Below are 16,690 nucleotides of genomic sequence, written 5' to 3' on the forward strand. Positions count from 1 at the left end.
CACGTATTGGGGACCTCAGGCACACTCCTCTTTGTCAACTCACGTATTCGCTACAACCACCACAGAGGTTGGACAAACAGCTACTTACACCGCTGGGAAATAAGCTCAGAGAAATGAAAGGACTTGCACAAGGTCACACAAGCTACTAAAACCAAGCCCATCTTACTCTAAAGCCGCCTCCTTCCCTGCCACGTGGAGCATGGGCTGTTTCCCCAGGGAACCCGGATCCTCGGTTTTGGTGAGGCCTCCCTCAAGAGACCAAGAGGGTTCCGCCCGCCTTCCTCCGGTCCACGGAGAGGACTGGCTGTTCCCAGCCCCTCAGAAAAGCTGTGGCCACACCCGCAGCCCCTCCACTCGGCCCGCTCCCTCCCGGGCTGGGCCGGGGGTTCCTTCCCCGCGCTGTACCGAGGGTCCCGCGGGCCGGTGCGCGGGGGTCAGAGGGGCTCCTCGCCACGCGCTGAGCGCCGCCACGTGCGGGGGGCGCCGGGAAGCCAGGTGGACAAAGTCGGGGACACGATCCCGGGAAACCCGCGAGAAGGGTTCTGAGATGGGTAGCCCCTGCTTACGGTGGCCTGCGTGGCCCTGGCGCCCGCTGACAGTGGCCCAAACTTTCTCCAGTGTTCTCCAACCGCTTCCTCCCGCAGCCTCTGGGAACCCGGAAGGCGGGGATGCAAGGGCGGCGGCTGCGGGCCCACCAGCTGCCCCCCCAAGACCCTCTCTTCCCTGCTAGGCACCAGAGCTGACTTACGGAGGCGCGGGGGAACACGCACCCCGCCACTCCCCGCCCGTGGGACCCCAGGTGAGACCCGGCGGGCTTCCTTCCCTGCCCTAGGTCCTGTCTCCCAACTGGAGAACGGCAGCTTCTGCGCCGGGAAAAGATGTCTGGGGAGACGATCCGCCGCGGAGAGAGGCGGTGGGCCGTGGGGATGGAGTCAGGGGTCTTCAGGTCTGCGCGGGTCGAGCGGCGCTCCTGCCCAGGAGGCGCTCACCTGCCGGGACATTCCCTCCCCGCACTCCCTAAAGCCAGCGCTCCGCGGAGGAGCGTATGCGCGACATCCCCGCGGCGTGGAGCCTCGGGGTGGCTGGAGCAAGGGTCCCCGGCCTCCAGGGAGCAGGCCTCGGGAATGTGAGCTTCCCTTTCCGACTTCACCGGGTTTCGCTTCCCTCTCCGAACCCACCCACAGCTCCTCGGAGGCCCGTTCCATTGGGAGCCTGTCCTAAAAATCCACACTCTTCTCCCCCGCCTGGGACCATCGGAGAATAATTTGGAGTTCTTTCCGGGGACCCTTACAAAGCTTCAGACTCTTCCTCCCCTCCTCCCCGTGCCCCACGACCAGTCAAGGGAGAAGTCCCTTTTCCTGAAGGCATTTGTCCAAGGAAGCGGCAGTGACCACCCCGCCTGGGGCCCGTCTGGGAGAAACTGGTATCCTCCCCTTCAGGGATGGGAGAGGGGAAAGCCAGTTCCCCACCTTGCCTGGGATCCGACTGGGAGACACCAGGCTTCCCTCCGCTCCAGCGGCGGCTCTGGAGGAAGGCGGGTTTTCACTGCTCTCCCGGAGCGGGCCGGGGGAGAAGCCAGGTTCCCTCCCAGCCAGGCTGGCGTGGCGCGTCGCTCAGCTGCAGCCCACGCCCGAGAACCGCGCGTCGGAGATGGGGCTGCCCAGCCTGGCTACGACCCCCGCGACGGCCCTGGACGCTGGCCCGGGAGCGGCGCGGAGCTCGCGGCGAGAGGGGCTGAGGGCAGCCAGGACACAGGGCCCTCGCCGGGCTGTGCCGGCACCGTGCGCCCCGGGACCGTGCGCCCTCCTCCGGCACCGCGCGGTCGGCGCCCTTCCGGGGGCCGGGTCCCGCGCCCCTAGTTCCACGCCGGGCCACTTACCACGGTAGCTGATTCCCGGCTTGTAGAAGTCGGGGTCGCCCTCCACGCGGAGGCTGAACTCGGTGTAGCCCTCGCGCCGCGTTCCCTGGGCGCGCAAGATGCGGCTGCAGTAGCCCTCCGACTTGGGCACTTTGTCCAGGGTCTCGTCGGAGAAGGCCAGCGCCGCGGCCAGGGGCAGTGCCAGGGCCAGCAGCGCTGGACTCCGGCTCAGCCTCAGGGGCGCCGGGGACAGCCTCATCCTCGCGGGCGTCCAACTTTGTGCCGCTGCCGCCGGCCCTCGCCACGCGACTCCTGCCCGAAGGGGTCCCCGTGGAAGCGAGACCAGGCGGAGCCCGGGCGGGGAGCGGGAGCTCGGAGCCGGCGCTGGCGACCGGGAGACCGTGCGGGTCTCGGCTTGGCGGCTGCCGAGCTGCGCCGCGCTGAGCTGAGCTGAGCTGAGCGAGCAGAGCCGCGCGAGGAAGGGAGGGCGGCGGCAGAGGGGGAGGAGGGCGGGCTGATTTTGCCCAGATCCCCGAGCGCAGCGCTGTTTTGTTTCCGAGCTGGCGATTAGCGGCGCGACGGTGTTGATTTTGCGACGCTAGATTCCCAGGGTCTGGCGAGGATATCATAAGGCACAGGGACACTGCGGGATCTGTCCCGCCACCAGGAAGGCTGCTGCCCCAACCCCAGCTACACCTTTGCACCCTGCGGAGTAGAGGGCTCCCAGGAGAGAAAGACGGCAAACTAACTTTTGTTGCGCACCTACTTTGTGCCTACCAATATGCTGGGTGGCTGGCTCAGGGTATCTGCTCATCTGCTACGCTCTCCCTGCACACGACAAACGTGACAGTAATTTCACTCATTTTACAGATGAGCAAACTGAGGCCTGCAGCCGACCAATTAAGGCGGGGTTGGATGCCACGACTGACTCTACTGCTCTTTTGGAACAGGTCGGACTGGAGGATGAGAAAGGAGCAGCATGACTCATCCAACTGCGCCCAGTAGGCACAGCGCCTACGGCCTGTAATATTTTTGGAGACTCCTGAAAATATTTTCTTTAAAATCAGAAGGAAAAAAACATTTAGGGCTAATAAAATGTTATATATAATATCAATGTATTTCTATTTACACCTACACAGTCATAAAATATAACGTTTACTGTTGTTTTATGAAGGAAGGAGACCCCAAGGACAGAAATGCCTAAGGCCCAGGAAAGTCCTCATCTAGGCCTAGAAAGGAGTTTCAAATGGTTCAAAGAAAAGCCTGTGCTTTCTTGGCTTAGATTTTTGTCCCCGGTGACTGATTTTTAGAGAGGAACTGAGCCTGAGGCACCAGGAAAAGGCCCAGGTGCAGGAATCTCTCCCAGTGTTTCCCTGGAGACAAACTGGAATCAAACCTTAGTTGTGTCATTCACCCGATGTGAGATGTTGGCGAGTTATTTTGTCTCTCCAACCTTAAGTTTATCGCTCTGGAGGGTGTGTGTGTGCCTACAGGCTAATACACCCTTCCTGTAGGGGGTGCTAGAGTCCAAAGAAATGTCCCATATGAAGCACCTGGTAGGGGCGCGTAGATGGCTGAGTCGGTTGAACGTAGGACTTCAGCTCAGGTCATGATCTCACAGTTCATGGATTCAAGCCCCATGTTGGGCTAGACAGCTCAGAGCCTGGAGCCTTCTTCAGATTCTGTGTCTCCCTCTCTCTCTGCCCCTCCCCCGCTCGCACTCTGACTCCCTCTCTCAAAAATGAATAAACGTTAAAAAAAATTTAAAACACCTGGCCTAGCCTTCAGTCTCCCCCCGCCCCCAACTCCATATACACACCCACCTCCTCAAGGGGTAGGTCTGGGCTGGTCCTGGGTACCACAGAAGGAAGACCAGACCCACCTGGGAGATGCCTTAAGCCCACTGCCTCCCCTCACTGTGTGCAAGCATCCCTCCACAGGTGCTTTCAGAAGTTTTGGTTACCTCTCCTCCTCTCCCCGGGAAGTCAACACATCTTAACAGCCTACACTTAAAAAGCAATCTCCTTTGCTTTCCAGGTCAGGTTTTTCTCTTTGACATCACTAACAAACAGCCCAGGGGAACCATCTGCATTGGAGGTCTCCATGCCTCCCGCACCTGCCCACTCACTTTTCAGTCCTCGTCCTGGGACTCCCACTGCCATTTTTAACTGGGCACCTTCTCTCAGAAGTCACCCAAGAGTGCCCCCTTGCTGAAGCCAATTATGCTCTTTTCTCAGCCCTGGCCTTCCCTGACCCCCAACAACACCTGATCCAGCTGGTTAGCCCTCCTTTACAGAGGTGCTGCTCAGATTCACGTCTGTGTCCTGAGCGAACTATCTCCCGTATCACTAGCTCAGAGCTCATGCTAGATTCCATGGTGCATAGTCTAAGTCACCCAGCATCCTTTTGTTGAGTGTAGATATGAGGCCAAGTCTGTGCTGAGCAGTGGGCATCACAGGGAACAAAACTTCATTCATTCATTCATTCATTCATTCATGTCGAAGGCCGTCCATGTGTTCAGTGCTGGCACACAAGACAGACTTATTACCTGTCTTTGTGGATCTTACCATCCAGTGGGAAAAGCAAATATTAAATACACAGTTACAGAATCTTTTCAAATTATGATTGTGATATATGCTACAAACAAAAAAAAAGTGTTTTGTGAGATTTTATCTCAGAGGACAGGAATGAATATACAGAGATGAATAAAATGTGGCTTCTGTCTTTACAGATCTTACTGTATGTCCAGTAACCCAAACATGTGCTCTTTAGTGTCTTTTCTTCTATATCAACATATTAAAATCCAACATGGCAGTGGACAGGGTAAGGAGCAGGAAGGGATGTAAGAGTTAATTTTTTATTAAACATTGACAAGAAAACCATGTCAGGTAGGAGGCCCACGTCCCCTCCCGCCTCATTTCCCAAATTAGGAGCCTATAAAATCACCTGTCGAGGCGCCACAGCTAAGAAAGGGAAAAGAAGCAAGATTCAAAACAGTCCTCACTGACACCAAAATGGGCTTCCTCCCACTTCATGGCGTTGACCTCATCATCTGGGCTGACAGGCTCTCAGCAGCCCATCGTCAAGCTCCAATGCCACTACCCAAGTTAGATTTCCCCAACCCAACTCTGCCGTCACGTCAGACCCCTGTTCTCTCCCCCACACGTCTGATCCATCACTGAGTTTCATCTTCTAACTACCGACCTCTTGAATCTGGCCACTTCTCTCCGTCTCCTCTGCCACCACACCAGTCCGAGTTGTCTCCATCTCTCGACCTCGTAATTGGGCTGCCCATGTCCGTTCCTATTCCCCTCCGATATGCTGTCTGCACTGAAGCCTGGAAGATCCTTTTGCAAATGCAGATTTGAATGTCAATCCCAAGGTTAAAATCCCTTTTCAGTGGCTTTTTGTGGCTCTCGGAACAAAGACCAGAATCTTCAGCATGACCTCCAATGCCCTCCTGAATCTACAACCCCTTTGGTCATGGGCTCCGGCCCCCCAGGGCTTTTCAGTACTGGGAGCTTGTGCCTGTGCCATTCTCTCTGCCTGGCATCCAGTGCTCTGGAGTCTCTCCCACTCACCACCTTCCCCAGCCAACTCCTAAGCATCTCTCAGATCTCAGTGCAAAACTGCTTCCTCAGAGAAGTCCTTCCTGATTTCCTATTTATATGCCCCTCTTTATATGCTCTCCTGGAACCCGATATATTTGTCTCTTAATAGTCTTAAGGTTTATGATTCCATATTCATTTTTGTGTTTGACTTTACATTTTGTATTTATTCCATGTCTGACCCCATCACTAGATTCCAAGCTCTGTCAGGGCAGGGACTGTCTCTGGGGCTCACTGCCATATTCTCGATGTGCACCATGTTCTGTGAATAAAAGTCTTTAACAGGCTCCCAGTGCCCTCTGACTCAGCCCAAGTTCTTCAAGTGACCTTCAAGGCCTTCCATGATCTGGTTGTAGATCCCAGACTGAGCTCCCAGTGCTGCCCAACTGGGTTCCCTGTGTCCCCCGCTTTCAGTCCTGCCTCGACACTTTGTCAATAGCTTTCCCATCACGTAGAATGCCTTCCCCTCCTGTGACCCATTTAAATTCTCCTCTCCTCGATGGAATGAGATTGCACATTCTCTCCTCTGGACTTCAGTAGAACTTAGAGGAGAAAGTTTCTTATTTTGACTATTGTGTTCTGGTGGATTGTCACGAACTCTTTCGTGTGTCTGTGTCTCATCTCTTAGCAATGAATCCAGTTTACTTTCTATTTAATTTCCTGTTCAGATGTTTTGTTCTGTTGTAAAATACACTGGACTTCAAGAAATCTCTTTCCAGTTTCGTAGCCTAAGGCAGAGCTAATGTTAGTTGCTAAGGTGTTGCTAGGGAAAGTCATTTAGCCAGGGCAGATAATTAACTTTATCAGTGTGTGTGGGTAAGTCACAGAAAAGAAGAGCTGGGGGCCCTACTTATCCAAGGGAAAAAAAAATTCCTTTGATTGGTAAGAGGTGAGATCAGCCTTTTTTTTTTTTTTTTTTTTTTTTTCCCTTTAAGAGAGAAGGGGAAAAGAGTTTCTAGATTAGTGTTTTTCTGAGTATGGCCATTGAAACACAAGCATTAGATGTTTGCCTCAAAAGCAGACTCCAAAATCCCACCCCAGACCTATTACATCTGCACTCTGAACAAATTCAAATCAAAGTTTAGGAAACCACTGTCTCAAGAGCTTGTAACGCAGACTTGAAATACAAGAGTTCTAGTCCAGCTTTCCCGCATTTGGGCTGTGTGAAGGTGAGTGCTCTTGGCGTCATAGGACCCATCTAAACTGATTTCAATGTACAAAATTGAAAATAGTAATACCCATTTTGCCCTCACCCCAGGGTTTATAGAAATACATGGGTAACTGAGGTAATAATCTGTAAACCTCAAAGTGATTTACACAAACAAAAATTATTATCGTTACTCTTATTCTATTAATTTAGAACAAGAATCCAGACATGTCTTTGTTTCTCTAACTCATAGAGTTATACTCAGAAGCTTTCATGGAAAGGGATTTCTAGAAGAAGAAAGTAGATACACAATAATGGAAATTGAATCGTTCTGAATAATCTATTTGTAATCTTTCATGAGGAAAAGCTGTCTACCAGTGAGCCAGTAGGTTTTGAGACTAAGTTTTATTTATTTATTTTGAGAAAGAGAGAGAGAGTTCCAAGCAGGCTCCAAGCTCAGCGCTGACAGTTGGGAGATCATGACCTGAGCTGACATCAAAAGTCTGACGCTTAACCAACTGAGCCACCCAGGCATCCCAGGCATGTGACTCTTGATCTCAGGGTCTTAAGTTCAAGCCCCACATTGCATGTAGAGCTTACTGTGAGGAAAAAAAAAAAAAAAAAAGCAATTAATTAAAGAGATATTTATCCAGCACTTGCTGTGTTCCAGGCATTGGCCATAGCCTATGTAAGTACCCTATCTTTGGAATTCTGAAGCTGACTAGGTCCCTCCCACAACTCCACCCAAGGTATGAGCTTTCTTGTTCACTTGGTCTCTCCATTGCTTTGGTCCCCATTTAGTTCTGCCCTTCCCTGTCCACACCCCCTCCCCCCCTTCCCCCCTCGCCCCACTCAGGAGCATTTCCCTACTTATTTCTCACTGCCATGTCCAGATCAACATTCTAAGATATCCTTCAAAAGTCCCTCTTACTCTAAAGCTCACAGCATCCCATTTATACTTCTTCATCCTCCGTCGTCCTACCCCCATCATCTAGAGCCTCCAGGTCATTCCCCTACAGACACAGAAAACTCTGCCACTGGTGTATGGGCTTCCTGCCCAGCCTAACGCATGTAGTCTTGGGAGACTAGAGAGTCTGAATGTCTGGCTGATATTTAGTCATCTGTCTAACCTCTTCTGCTCTGATGAGCTTGGCTCTCTCCGTGTCAGCAGCCATCCCCGACAAAAACCTCCCTTTGGAGATCTGGATTCCCAGAAGCTCTCCATCATCCCACTTTTAGCTTTCCCATGTCCTCACCCCCATGACCCCTCTGTGTCATTAAGGGATACTATTGCTTACTCACTTCTGATTTTCCCAGCCCATCTTGTTGTCAATTCCTTTCCCACCCAGTCTGGACACCATGCTTAACCATTTTAACCACATCCTCACCAATACTCTTCATTGGGTCATCTCTTTTACTTCTCTGCCTCCTCTCCAACTAACCCCCAAGCCCAGATCAACTAAGCAGAATTGTGGAGCTATCTCAGACTTCTGAGTTCTGCTGCCCCACCAATTGCCTTACCACAGACTCATGAATTCTGTTCTTAACCACGGTTTTTGAATGGATTCCTAATCAGTTTCCTCTTCCATTCTTCACAGCCCCTTATCTCTTTCTTCTAGTCCTTACCACCTTTACAAGCCTGCTGAATCACCCTGGTTACTCTCACTCTTTGCAGGGGTGAAATGGCAACCTGGTCTCTTATTTCACCCCCCAGAGAGAAGACATAACTTCCTCAGATCTCTGTCTCCTCTACTGTCAAACGAAATCGGCAAAACCCTAATTCACTTCTTGCCTCCAAGAAGGAAGCGTTTCGCTCTTTGATTCTTCAGAGGCTAATTCCCCACCTGAGTTCTTGTGCTCATTCCCTCCTGCCTTCTGCTGAGCACTAATCTGGCCATGAACCGCCCTGCCTTTCGTGCTTCAGTCTCCCTTCCTGTTCACATCCTCAGCCTGTAGGCGACGGTGAATCTCCCCCATCCTGGGCTGGGCCCGGGAACGGGGGTGGGCGAGAGGTGCCCTGACAATGGACATTTCACTGATCTTCTCTCCCTCTCCAGCTGTTTTCTTAACTCTGTGCTTCCGAGCCGTATTTGTTGAAAGAGTTGCCCTCCCTTGCTGTATCACTGCTCCCTCAGTTTGTACTCATTTTTACATGCAATGCAGTTTGGGATCAGCTCATATCTCTTTACTGACTGGTCCATCAGAGGTCACCTAAGACCTCCTACTTGCCATAGCCGTTGTCTGAATTAAAATAGACAAAAGCCATCAGTAAGAGCCCTGTCATTGTACAGCTGGTTGGGAACTCACCAGTAAAAGGAGCTAAAGAGAACTGCACAGTGGAAGTAGGTCTAAGGTGTAGGCCTAAGGTGTAGACCTGGTCCCAACAAGAGACCTCTCAGCCTTCCTGCTTTGGATTTATGGATGAGAGAGAGCCTCATGTCTGAATGCAGGATGGCATGCAAGGTGCAGCTGTGGACAGCGCTCAAGAACAAGCCCTTGCAAGTCCAGCCATGCATGGAACCCAGACTCCGCCCACATTCCCGGGTGGCTTTCTTGCTATTAATCCAGCAACCAGGACCAAGCAAAGCCACCTTTTTGAAGTTTTGGAACTTCATAGCTTAGACCACATGACCATGGCACACTACTGCCACCTGGTGATAGGGAGTAGAATATGCAGCGATACAAAATCGGGAACTCTCAAGGCACTCGGAAGGTCACCTCCATGGGCCTATTTTAGAGTAGACTGTTTGCTCTCTGATAATAGAGTCTTCGGGTTTTCCACTGTGTTTAGAATAACGTGTCTGCATGAAGTAGATATTTGGTGAAGTTTTGTGAAATTTAATCCTTTCATTCAACAAACATTTATTGATTAACTAGGAGGCAGGTAGTACAAACATAAAAGATAATTCCTGATTTCAAGAAGCTGTGGAAACAGGCAAAGCAGGTATTTGTAAAACAAGGAATCGCACACACTAACTATTAATGAAAGCACAGAGAAGGGAGTGACTAATTCTTATTGGGGTGAGGGCCCAGGAAAATGTTCTAGGCAGAGGGAAGAGCCAATGCAAAGGAAGAGATGTGTGAAAAAGCAGGATGTGTCCTTGGGATAATAAAGTGATCTTTTCAGTGGCACTGTATGCAGATAGATTGTCAGTGAGAGTCTGGGCAAGGGCATATGCTAAGAGGCTTTAACAACAGTCCATAGGAGGACCAGGGGCTGAGGCTGGAGAAAGGATGACAAGGGAGGGCTGTTTAGGGTAAAGAGGACAGAGTGCATAGTGATGTGTAGGAGGGGAGAAAGGAGTCAGATGACTCTGAGGGTTCTCACCTGAGCCACGGGGTGGGAGATGTCATGGTGGTAACTGAGAGAATGAATTCAAGAAAAGAAGCCACCGTATGTGGGAATAGGGGGATGATATGAGAATATATATCTATTCAATTGTGGTTATGTCCCACTTAAGGGGTCTTTCAACAGTCTGTCTTGACAGTGGACTGCCCAAGGCAAGAGGTAGCCAGCTCAGAAGCCAGATGGGAGCTGGGGGACAGAGACCCAGAGGATGGTAAGATCCTGTGCCCCAACCCTCCCTTTAAGACACCCTCAAAACTTAGCTCTCCTCTGTTGCTTCCTCTCTGCTTTGTGCTCTGATTTCCAAACCAAAAGACCAGTTTGATCAATGTGCCATTGCTAGAATGCTAATGGAAAAAAGAATAATCTTCTGTGTCCCCTACCTGGCTCACCAGGTGACATATGTGGTTGTCATGGTGGCATCCTAGAGTGAGCCAAAGAAGTAGGACGTTAGACTGTGTAACCTGGAACGTATCTGTGGTCTTGGGGGGCTGCCAGGGCTTGTTGGTTGATGGCTCCTCTGCTCACACCCAACTAGAACTGGAAGGAGGCACTGAGAGAGGGAAAAAAAGAAGAAAATGGACCCACATCCTTTTCAGCTTGAGGCCATGAAGAAATGGAGGGAAAGAGACAGAGTAAAAAGAAGAGGAGGTCAAAGGAGAACACAGAAATGGCCAGAGGGGCACGTGAGTGGCTCAGTCGGTTAAGTGTCTGACTCTTGATTTCAGCTCAGGTCATGATCTCATGGTTTGTGATTTCAAGCCCCACCTCAGGTTCCATGCTGATGGCGTGGAGCCTGCTTAGGATTCTCTCTCTCCCTCCCTTCCTCCCTCTCCGCCCCTTCCCCACTTGTGATCTCTCTTTCTCTCTCTCAAAAATAAATAAACTTAAAAAAAAAAAATGGCCAGAAAGTGTATTTAGTACAAAAGAATACATAGGAGAAACAAAGAAAGGACAGAGGAAAAGACGCTTCTCTCTTCCTATTACCATAATGAAGTGTCCATGTGCTACAGATAAAAAAAGCCATTCTTTGCCTTCTAATTAACTGTGGCCCAAGTTTTGCACCTCTCTCAATCTGGAAAATATAATTGCTGAAGCGTCAGATTTATGGATTGGATTGTGACTTAAATAAGCGGCATCCAACTGTTACTTCAAACACACCCCCAAAGAGCTAGGACCTGGAAAAAAGAAAAGTCTCTAAGAACACACTTCAGCCCCAAACTCATTTCTTTTGGAAAACTGGAAGCAAATTTATTGGTCTGGGTGTTAAGAGAAAGAATCAAACACATTTTATTTGTGCATTCCTTAAACAGTGACGAAATTAACAATACTGGGGGCTTTATTGTGTCTCCAAAGGATGGGAGGGCGTGCCTCCTGTCTACAAAGGGCTTGCAATAACCAGAGCGGACAGCCCTAGCCTGCTTCTCTGAGTGCGGCAGCGGTGGTCTAAGCGCTTCCCAGAAGTAGACTCATCTAATCCTCACAACAACCTGGGTAGTTTCATTGCTCCATTTTGCAGATGAACAACGCGAGGCATAGGGAGGTTAGGTGACTGGCTTGCCCAAGGTCACAGAATATTTGAAAGCCCATGCAGATCTATAAGAGACATTTCAGTGCCAGTTAAAGACCAAGACAAACGGTCTCTGTGTTTCGTGCAGAGTCCCCAGAGGGAGAAATCCCCACAGGCTGCCGTGGTCCAAAGGTTTCAGGGAAGCAGTAGGGCCTGATGGAGGGGTCGGATTTGGAGAGATGTGGGAGAAAGGCACCCTGAGTAACACTGACTGCGGGGGCTTGGACAAGTGGCGGGACAGTGAGGGGCCACTCGGTCTGGAACAAAAGGCCAGTGGCAGGAAATCACTGGGACGCTGTCCTGATGGCAACAGAGCTGTGATGAACCTGCGGTATTGGAGTTCCTCTTGAGAAGATTTAAATGTGAAATGAGCTTTTGTTCTCGGCCCAGTGCATTTTAATGCTGTGATACAGGAGCCAGAACTCAGAGAGCGTTCATTCATCAGGCTCCATTAACTCATTAAACTTACATTTCACTTTTGTCTCTGTTCCTTCGTACTCCTTAACAAGTCCTGGCATCTCAGATGCTGACCTTTTAGAAAGATTCTTATGCAGATTGTCAGTCCCCTTCCTTATCCTTGAAAACACGGCTCCAATGGCACCTCCGTGAAGCCTTCAGTGATGCCCTGGGCAGTGTTGTCACTCTCCTGTGCACCAGGCTCCTTGTGCATAACCGTTGCAGCATTTACCACCTGGGAGCACCATCTAGGTTATACACCTTGTTATCTCTCACAAGACCCCTTAAACGGGGTCCTTAAACGGTGGAACTGTTTACCTGGCATCCCTAGTGGTTTGCACAGAGTAGATACTCAGTAAATGCCGAAGGAAGGAAGGAAGGAAGGAGTCTCCATCATTATATTGGAGGAATCCAGAAGATTATCTGACTCAAATCTTTATCTTTTTTTATGAACTCTGTAAAACCAAAGTAGCTTCCTGGAACTCCACTGCATTTATAGTAGCCTGTTTATTTATTGCCTTCATAACACCCATCACAACCTATAATTATTTGATCTGCTTGTATCCTCTCTTAGGATAGCGCAAACCTCGTAAGTGCAGGTGCACCTGTCTTGTTCACTGTCTTGTTCACTGTCACGTAGTGCATGGCATGATGTAAATGCTCTACAGATATTTGTTGAGTAAAAGAACAAATATTACATCTCCGGTTAACTGTTCAGATTCTTTTTGGATTTCCCAAGTGAAGGGAGGAGGATAATATAAACATAAAATATAATTTCTGCCTTCAAGAAGCTGTAAAGACAGACAAAGCAGATATTTGCAAAACAAAGAATCATATATACTAACTAGTAATGAGAGCAATTCTGATTGGGGTGACTTTCTTTTAGATGACTCTAATTATTAGGCAAAGAATTCTTTCTGTTGAAATAAAAACTACCTTGCTAGAATCCTTACAGAATATGCCTAACACTGTGCCAAGAAACAGATTGTGGTTTTAAAAATATATGTCCCCGATTCTTTGAGAATCCTTCCTTCAAAAGGTAGAGCTTAATCCTCCTTCCCTCGAGTGTGAGCTAGATTTAATGAGTCACTTCTAATGACTAGAATAATACAGAAGTTATGGAGTGTGGCTTCAGAAACAGTCATGAAAGGCACTCTGACTTCTTCCTTGCTTTCTTAGATAGCTCACTCTGGGGGATGTTATCTGCCTTGCTGTGAGGACATTCATGCAACCCTATGGAGAGACACACGTAACAGGAACTGAGACCCCCACCCTGTGAATAAGCCGTCTTAGAAACGGATTCTCCAACCTCAGTCAAACCTTCGGGCAACTGCAGTCTCTATGGACATTCTATCTGCAACCTCATGAGGGACTTCAAACTAGAGCCACCCAGATAAGCCACTTCTGAATTTCTGACCTACAGAACAATAAAATAAATATTATTCTAAGCAACTAAGTTTTGGTGTAATTTGTTACACAGCAACAGATAACTAATACGTAACTCCATAAGTGTTTGTTGAGAATTACCATGTTGCACTATTTTCTTCTCCTTTCCAGTTTAGACATGGTTTCTGGATCCTCATCATCACCTTCTCTCAAAGGCATGTGGCACCTTGTCACCATCCCTGAAAAAGGCTGGCACCAAGAACTGAATGCAGAATTTAAGGTATGGCTGTGTTACCCCAAAGGAGAGAGGCTAGATCTCCCCCATCTAAACATGGTCACATCACGCTATCAAGTGCCATTGACTTACTGTTTCACTTTATTGTTAAATTTTTCAAACATGCATAAAAGTTGAAAAGTTGTATAGTTAACATGTATCCACTATCTAGATTCCATAACAAATATTTGACCACACTTGCTTTATCACAAATCCATCTATCCATCCATCGTTCCTTTTGTCCTTCTTATTTGTTTGATGCATTTCAAACATGTTGAAGACATCCATGTTGACGTTTCAGCCAATCCAAATCTCCAAATCCTTTACTTACTTGCTGCCTCCCCCTACCTATTCGTTCCCTATCCTCTGTTTGGTCCTGAAAAACAGGACTGCTTACATTTACTAGCATAGAAAAGCAGAATGGCACAGGGGAAATAGAAAAGGTTTTGAAGGTGGATAGACCTGGGTAGAAATCTAGTTCATTTATGTCCAGCTATGTGATATTAAGCAAATGACTCAAACTCTTGGAGTCTGGTTGTATTCATCTGTAAAATGAGGATGAGAAAAAGACCTACATGCAGGATTTAGAGGACAAGAGATTACACATGACAAGCATTTAGCATAGTATCTGGCATGTAGGAGGTGTTCAAGTGAATGATAGCTAATATTATTTGGTCCACCATTTCTGCCCATCTAGTTAATTTTGGATTCTGAATCCGTCCTTCCAGATTTACTTCAAGTCTATAAGTTCTGCAAGATATGCATCCCAGAAATGGACATAGAATGTGACTGGGGCGAGTCCTGAATCTTCTGTCAGTTATATATATTGTTATTGTTCTTAAGTCTGATATTAATTAAAATAATACAATGTGGCACTAATAGTTATTGCTTATAGAACCGACATTAACTATTCATCACCAGTCTTTTGAGTCTTTTAATCAGTTATAAATCTACCTTTCTCTATTGTCACATCATTTGTATTTCTCCATCTTATCTGTAAGGACATTACAAGTGACTTTGTTAAATGCCTTGCTGATGATAAATGCACTTACTGCATGTATCATATTTCCTTCTTCTACCAGCCTTGTAACATTTTAATTGAAGAAAAGTAGGTTAATTTGCTTGTTACTATCCTTTGCAAATTGATGGCAGTTCCTAGCGATCAATTCTTCCTTCTTTCCTTCCTTCCTTCCTTCCTTTCCTTTCTTCTTTCTTTCTTTCTTTCTTTCTTTCTACATACTTAAACCTGTTTCTCAGAAAATCTGTTGTTGGAAAGATTGCTAGGCGTGTAACCAGCACGAATTATTGCCTTTTCTACTAACAAGTCCCTGGTCTTGCTGGGGAAGGGGGGCAATGTGCCCAGCTAAAAACAACTATATTCTCCACTTGTTTCAGAAATCATTGACCATCTGGCACATTCTGACCAATGGGATATAGGTGGAAGTTGCTGGGTAGAGCTCTGGGGGAAGCTCCTTAAAGAGCAGGGTGGGGAAGGAGGGGTAGAGGCAACTTGTTCTCGTCTTTCCCTCTTTTCTCTGCCTGGCACACAGAAACTTGTGCTGGTGATGGAGAAGCCTTTTTGGTAACATGGGGTAACAATGAAGCGAAGGTCAAGAGAATCTCTGAGAACTGAGTTCTGACATCCTTGAGCAGCTAAACCAATGCCTGCCTTAGGGCTGTTCATAGAATGAGAAAAGTAACTCTCTAAATTGGTTAAGCTACTTTTTGGGGATTTCAACTATTAACAGACACCCATGATTCCGAAGTGATACATCTGTCCTAGAATCCTGACCATCACTGCTCTGTCATTTGAAGACTCCATCTTCTTCTGTGATATAGAATAAAGAAGATATTTGACAATTTTCTGATTTCTAGCACCACTGACTTCCCCACAATTCCAAGGTCTACATGCCAGTGATCTTGTTGGCAACTCATCTTCATGATGACCTGGGTAATTTGTTTAGTCCGCGAGATTTCACCTCATGTGGAGCCGCTATCATTCCAGTCACTTTTCTTGGACTTCGGGTCTCCCATGCCAGCACAGGTTTCACCCTCTTCAGTCCAACAAGCACTGTCACTGACAAAGATGAAAGCCAAGGAGAAGAGCCACTCTGATTTCTATCGTCCTCTACTTTTACAGCCCCTCCTCCCGCCACAAATGCTGGGCCCTGCACGTATTATTCTTTCAGACAGGAGAAGAAAGTCTGCTTTGTTGATCTTGACATTTCTTGCATGTCTCGGCTCAGGTTAGTCTCCAACCTGCATTACTCAACTCCCAATATATGTTTGCAGATTGAATGAATGTGTCTAAGATATGAAAAAACTAATGAATTCAATCAACCATGGAAATACGACAAGGAATTCTCAGTTGCTCAGAGAGTGCAGCCATGGTTTGGGGTTTCGCTTCTGCTGCTCGGACAGTGTGGGCCGACTGCACTACACGACGATATGTGTGTAGTGAGATTCACTATTCAAAAATACTGGGAGCCTACTTTCCAGAACATACTTGGAAAACAAGTTACAAAAGAAAGAAGTGCATGAATTTATTATTTTGGGGGCCAGCCCTCTCTCTGCTGGGTTAAATCCAAGTTCCTTCTCTGCTTTTGCCTTCTAACTAGTTTTTGTTTGTTTGTTTGTTTAGGAACAGAGGGTGATTCTATCAAACCTAATCAGAAATACGCTAAATGATCTAGTAAGTGTTGTCTACTTTAAAAATCTGCATTGTCTCTAATTTCAGAAAGTACTTGCATTAAGCAGGGCTATTTTTGTCGTGTGAAACAGAGGAGGATTGGCAAACTTTTTTAGATAATAAATATTTCAGGCTTCACAAGTCATATGATCCCTGTAGCAACTACTCAACTCTGTTATTGTAGTGTGAAAGCAGCGACCAACAATAGGTTAGCAAATGAGTGTGGCTGTGTTCCAATAAAACTTTATTAATGGACACTGAAATGTGAATTTTATATAATTGTTGTTGTTTATGAAATACTATTCTTCTTTTGACTTTTTTCAGCCATTTCGAAATGCAAAAACCATTTGTAGCTT

The 16,690-nt window shown here is 47.8% G+C and overlaps 1 protein-coding gene and 2 long non-coding RNA genes across 5 annotated transcripts in view; 2 read left to right on the forward strand and 1 right to left on the reverse strand.

Annotated features, from left to right (window-relative positions):
• SPON1 (spondin 1) overlaps positions 1 to 2,117 on the reverse strand; it is a 260,311-nt gene extending 258,194 nt beyond the window's left edge. For both annotated transcript variants that reach the window (XR_005785063.1, XM_040456799.1), the window contains exon 1: positions 1,880 to 2,117. Coding sequence is in view for 1 of the 2 variants with exons in the window: in XM_040456799.1 (XP_040312733.1) it covers positions 1,880 to 2,117 (238 nt within the window). In the remaining variant the exon portion in view is untranslated. The remainder of the gene's footprint in view (positions 1 to 1,879) is intronic.
• Positions 262 to 16,484, forward strand: LOC121018183 (uncharacterized). 2 transcript variants are annotated; one of them, XR_005785064.1, is made up of 4 exons: positions 262 to 799; positions 13,543 to 13,651; positions 14,374 to 14,457; positions 15,196 to 16,484. It is a non-coding gene; the product is annotated as an uncharacterized LOC121018183 (long non-coding RNA). The 2 variants fall into 2 exon arrangements; XR_005785065.1 differs by lacking the exons at positions 13,543 to 13,651; positions 14,374 to 14,457; positions 15,196 to 16,484 and adding an exon at positions 2,729 to 2,949.
• LOC121018184 (uncharacterized) lies at positions 10,213 to 13,404 on the forward strand. Its single transcript, XR_005785066.1, has 2 exons — positions 10,213 to 10,645; positions 13,165 to 13,404. It is a non-coding gene; the product is annotated as an uncharacterized LOC121018184 (long non-coding RNA).
• Positions 16,485 to 16,690: the final 206 nt, after the last annotated feature.

This window comes from Herpailurus yagouaroundi, unplaced genomic scaffold (genome assembly GCF_014898765.1).
Source record: "Herpailurus yagouaroundi ecotype Mexico unplaced genomic scaffold, PumYag 218, whole genome shotgun sequence".
In the NCBI taxonomy this organism is placed as follows: Eukaryota; Metazoa; Chordata; class Mammalia; order Carnivora; family Felidae; genus Herpailurus; species Herpailurus yagouaroundi.